The sequence below is a fragment of the Bremia lactucae genome, linkage group LG1 (assembly GCF_004359215.1).
Source record: "Bremia lactucae strain SF5 linkage group LG1, whole genome shotgun sequence".
NCBI classification, from domain to species: domain Eukaryota; phylum Oomycota; class Peronosporomycetes; order Peronosporales; family Peronosporaceae; genus Bremia; species Bremia lactucae.
Window position 1 is genome coordinate 3,967,410 of NC_090610.1, and position 5,929 is coordinate 3,973,338.

Here is a 5,929-nt window from a genome sequence, read left to right on the forward strand (position 1 = left end):
CCGTGGCGGAAAAGCAGCCAGCAAATGAACCCATACAGGCTTCGTCCAATGTCGTCAGCTCGTACTCCTGCTCGTGCGCAGCACGCTTCTTTGCGTGAAGCGCCAGTACAGTGCGTTTGGCAAACCCATTAGCGCTGAAAAGCACCGAATTTTCGATGATAGAGCTGGACAAAGCCGGCACCGCTCCCTTCCAGAGCGCGAAGAGACCTTCTTCCGTGGCGATGCGGCGAAAGGCGTCAGTCACACCGCTGTACGCATCCTTACTACCTTGTGTTTGTAACCGCACTTTAACAACCTCGAAAGGTAGCCCGGCGTATACGCAGCAAAAGGCACCCATTACGCCTGAGAAGGTCTCCCGAGGATCCAACATCCTGGAAGATGAGGCCGGTAACGGCGGCTGTTAAAGAACCACGATATTAGTTTCCTGATTTGTAATAAGTTTAATTTTATTCTTGTCTGGAAAAGTCGAAATTTGATTTTGTAAATTGTTTTGTCGTTTACATCAAACTTTGTTCATCGAAATATTAAAAATTAAAATATTCAAGGGCAGTATCTGATCGTCACAGTAAGTCATCAGTTGACCAATTATTTTAATGATGTATGTCACCACAAGTTATCATGAATTCAAATATTATTTAATGGGAAAAACTCAGACAAGCTTATTTTGCATACGCCTGTGATTGGTCGGAATTTTGTACCTTACTCTTAAGCCCTAGATCTAAGCTACCGCTACATGTACACCCCTCTTTGCTATTTGTACGCCCCCAACGCTTCGTAGATATCGCGCACGGTCTCAAAGGGCATCTTCGACTCGTTAAACACGAGCATGTACGACGTCAAGGCGTAAATTGATACTATCACCATATTAAACAATAAATGCGTCCGAATAACCCAGCCAGACCGCATGATCGTTATGCAAATTTGTTCTGTCGAGAAATGCGACGCTCTTCGAAAATCAAGAAACTTGGGTTTGGCATAGGTGTATAATTTCGAGAACCGTGCGATTTAGTCGCGACTAAGGACACGAGGACCATTCAGGAAGGCATGACATTTATGTCGCGTTTGGGTTCAATGAGATTTCGATTCCCGAATCCCAGCGCAAGAAGAAAAACCTGGACAGCTACGCCGTGTTCTCGCTGACAGGGTCGTCGTGTTAGCGAATGAAATTAAGTGTTTACGAAAGCTCTTAAAGCGTGGGGAAACGTGTGGTATGATATCGAAGACGAAACGGACGTGAAAGATGAAAAGACGTCAAAGACGGATAGTATGAACAATGGAGAGGTGAATACGTCGTTTATGGGTACGCAGAACCAAGTGGGCCTCGAATCAGCAGCAGGCATTGGTAGGCAAGGAAACGGACCAGGAACGTCGGGATCGCCATCAAGCCAAGCTCATTTGAAGAAACGGAAAGAAGCCATGCGTCGGTTAGAGTAACAGAATCCCAACTTGTCGGATGATATCAAGAAATAAAAACGCATTTAGGCGTGAGCGGCCCTCAACAGTACTTATCCAAGTTACGCAAGCGTTAACCAGTGATGGTCGACATGCGTGCTGAGGCAGTTACTCTTCCGATCACTGGCGTTACCGTGCAAATTCACTTCTCTACGATTAAGAATGTCAGCAGCTTGAAATGGCACAAGGCGGCGTCAGCGTCGAGATAAGTGAGGCAGTGCATCAGCTGTTTTGAGTGCGATATTTTTTTACAGAGGAATTTGGAAGTAAATTGAGAGTATAACATAGAAAATACACGATGGAAATAGACCAATGTAATCCGAAAAAAAAGATTCACGACGATGCAATCTGTGGCATGGATGTTTCGGGTTGCGATCTTATGGATTTGATAGTAAATTGAGTGTACATCACCGAGACTTCACGATGGAGAAAGAACGAGTAAAAATGACATGGAGAAAGGCGCCACGATGATATGTCATTTTTTATCTGGAAAAGCATAGTAATTAGTGATTCGTCGCGAAATAAGCGGCATGGAAAACAGCAGGTAAATTGACATGTAGCGGAGCTACCTCGCTTTCAAAGTCAAAGGAAGACTTTAAGACTCAGAGAGTCACTTAGTTCTATTGAAATAATGGGTTTAACAACTCAAGGAGCGGTCAAAGTATTAAAGCTTAAGGAATCAAGGGATTCAGGGGTTCGTAGAACCAAGTGGCAACTAGTGCCCAAGAAGAAATACCTTAGAAAGGCTTCTATCTCTTACAGATCAATGCGCAAGCCTTCGAAATGCACTTAACGCTTTAAGATCGAAAGGGGGACTGAACTTTATATGTTTATTTAGAATCTAAAAACCTTACCCTAGCTAATTAAAATAGATTTTGGCCGCCAGATTTATATCTGGCGGCGACCGCATTTGTTACCTTTAATATATGGGATATAAGTAACTATCTATTTTAAAATTAGATAAAAGGGTATTTGCCCATAAAGGAAATGTACTACAATAACGGTTCTCCAACCAATGTGGGCCCCAACACGCCCTCCCCATCAGACTATTGACACCGAGTGACAACATTTGCTTCATATACTCTTTGAGGTTGGAACTTAAACAGCTAACCGTTCGGTTGTGTTTCTCTTTCCCTTGTCTCATGACAATCAAGTGCGATTCACAGACTGTCAGCACATTCCTCGACGATGAGGGAATAATGAGCTTTAAAAGTCACTCTTAATCATAGGACGAAGAAAAAGAGCGACGTTCGCTCACGCCTTCTCCTCCGGATGAACGTCGGCGGGCCCCGCATCCGTTCCCAGAATGTGGTGCCGCTGATGTCGTAACTGCGTTGAGCAGGACACGGGACCCTGAGTCCAATATCATTTCAAATCCGCTCGATGAAGAGCAAGAGCGGATAATCCTCATAGAGGAAAGAGCTCGTCGTCGAGCTGCCGAGATAGCGAAAGCTAAAGCTGATAGTGAATGTAGATTCACTCCGCTTCGTGCGGACGAGCGTCTCAAAGAGATAGCGGGTCGTAGCTTGGCCATCTGGATCTCTGGTGACCCGGCGAAAACGCCGGAGGAGATCGCTGCCCGCGACGCTCTTCATGAGCAATACCTTACGCCAAAGGTAATGACGCGAAGCCAGTATCTGACGCGTTTACGTGATCAAGCCCGTGGGGCTTCGGTGACTTCCATGAGGATTATTCCGATCGTTTTGTTTCCAAACGAAACAAGGACTGAAAACGAAGTCTCATTTGAGAACTGGATTCACCGGGCCCGCAAACTTCGTAATATCTGGAATATCAGAGAGTCTGCGGATAGAGGTGATGTTTGTTCGGAACGGAAGCTTCGCTTCGACTTCGCTAAGCTTAAGGTGAAAGGCCAGTTACGTTCGGCATTTATGCCACAAAACGAAGAAAGGCCTAGCCGATATTTCAGTGTTCGGTTGACCGTACAACCAAGGATCGAAGCCGCCCTGAAGCTTTTAGATCCACCTAATCTCACGTTTAGTGGTGGGGAGCGTCGTTTGACGCGAATTGACCCTGAGCTTGGCGCTCAAAAACGTCAACGGCGTACGGGCAATCTTGCCGAAGAGGTTCCTCTAACTCCCAAGAGATTTCAGAAGAGGGGTACCTAGCCACTTCACCAGATACTGGTATTAGCCTTCACGACGACGTCGCTTTAAAACTTTCTCCACATGAAAGTGAAGGTTCCCCAGCGCAGGAGGGGGCCGAAATTTCTGCGGAAGCATTTGATGCTCTACGGCACAGGTCCTTGCTCGGGTTGAGAGCTCTTTTGAGGCGGTTCGGGACCGTCTTTCGACGCTGGACCGTCAGCAGCCTCGTTTAGAGGGCCAGTTGGATATCCTGGTGAGGATGCAACAATCTGCGGCACGACCGTCTGTCTCGGCGCAAGCGACTTCAAGTCCATGTGGGAAGGGTCTCGATATGGCTTAAGCAAGCCAACGTAGAACACTGGTGTATGCAGCTTGCTGGGAAGGTTTAGCGTATAAGCTAGGCCTTTCTTGGCCACGACCGTAAATGGTCCAATAAAGCGCAATTTGGTCTTGAAGACCGCGGAAATCAAGTTGGTAGATAGGTTTTTAGTGTTTAGTAAAATTCGGTCTCCGACTGCCTTTGGCATCTGCTTGTTCTTTTTGTTTGTCTTAGGTATCAGCCATCGTATCCCTTACATGTCTTAAGACACTAAATCGCGTCGCGAGAAACTCGCTTACGTTTCCGAACGGTAACAGGGCTGATATCAGCAAGCCTATCGGCTAATTCCCCCCCCACCAAGTCCTGAACCACGCAGTGGTATCTTTAATGGAACGCGCGGGTGGGTAAGACCGTTTACATAGAACGGAGTATAGCCTGTAGAGGCATGAACAGCGTTCAATTGCCACTGTCAAACCATGTTGTCGAAACCTGCGATCGATAAACAGCTTAGCTGTACCCTCTCCATCAATGGAATCCGGCACGGCCGCTAAGTAAGCCATTTTGCTCAAACGGTCAACAAAGACCACTTTACCGGAGTTACCGGCTGAATCTTTCGGTAGTCCAAATAAAATCCATACTAATGGACTCCAAGCAACCTATGGGGACGAGAAGACTCGCCAGTGGCGCAGCAGCATGTGCCGAGGGTTTAACCCGTTGGCACGTTTCGCATGTGCGAACATATGTGCTGACCCATTTATAAAATTTGGGCCACCAATAACTCTGGCTTATAGAGCCGTGAGGTCTTTTCTCTACCGAGATGACCACCAAGGACAGTATCGTGTGCCTCATAGAGGATTCGGTACTTCAAATCCTCATCATCAGGAACAATGACACGCGGAGGGTCCGCGATGTCTGTGCAATAAAGCAACAGTTCGTTATCGATAGAAAATCGATGTAACCTTGCACGCCAACGTGCCAGCAATCTAATAACTGAATCAGAGATCTTTAGAGCAGAGCTACACACTGTCTATCCTTGGCGTAAGTTGAACGGATTAATTCAGGAATAGGCGACATGATAGTCGTTAAATAAGAGTGCTCATAATCCGGCCTGCGTGATGACGCATCGACCAAAGCATTCTGCTTGCCGGGTTTATACTTCACCTTGAAGTTGTATTCTGCAATAAAGTATAGCCATCGGGCCATTCGGGCGACTTAGTCGCCGTGCGTAACGACGCGTGATCTGTATAAGTCACAAACGGCTTAGAGCCGAGCAGATGAACTCTGAATTTGACGAGAGCAAACTTCATAGCAAGTAACTCTTTGCAATGAACTGGATAGTTCTTTTCCGCAGCTTTAAGCTGTTAAGACTCGAACCCAATAACACGTTCATGCCCAACAACATCTGTTTGTAACAGAGCACTGCCAATGACAAAATCTGATGCGCCACAGACGACACTGAAAGGCCAATTTGGGTTTGGCAGTGCCAGAATCGGGGCATGGATAAGACTTTCCTTAACTGCTCGAAAAGCATTATTTTGGCGCTAGTCCAGCACCATTCTGTATCCATTTTAAGGAGATTAGATAATGGTCTAGCCATAATAGCGTAAGTTTCGCTATATTTGTGTAAATAATTGGCAAGACCCAACCACTTACGCAAATCCTTTTGGTTTTTAGTAACCGGCCAATCTACTATGGCTTTTACCTAAGCGGGATCCGCTCTAAGGCCTCGCTTTCCAATGAAGCATCCTAAAAAAGGAATTTCGTCTGCGCCAAAAATGCATTTAGATGCATTGGCATACAATTTGTTTGTGCGCATGCACTCGAGCACTGCTCGCAAATGGTCTAAATGGTTTTCCATATCCGACCGACCCTGCTCCGCACGACTATGGACAAAAATGTCATCGAAATAAGTCTGTGCATAACCTCGATGAGGGCGAAACAGTTGCGTCACTAGACGATTAAATGTTGCCGGGGCGTTGGAAAGCCCTTGTGGCATAACCAGCCACTCCCATAACATGCCGCTTGGGGTGCTAACCGCTGTAAGCGGGATATC

General features: G+C 46.4%; 1 protein-coding gene across 1 annotated transcript in view; it reads right to left on the bottom strand.

Annotated features, from left to right (window-relative positions):
* Positions 1 to 370, bottom strand: part of CCR75_004268 (uncharacterized protein) — a gene marked incomplete at its 5' end in the record, with an annotated part of 1,480 nt that extends 1,110 nt beyond the window's left edge. The window contains one exon of the mRNA XM_067962354.1: positions 2 to 370. Coding sequence (XP_067822620.1) covers positions 2 to 370 — 369 coding nt within the window. The remainder of the gene's footprint in view (position 1) is intronic.
* Between the last annotated feature and the right edge of the window lie 5,559 nt (positions 371 to 5,929).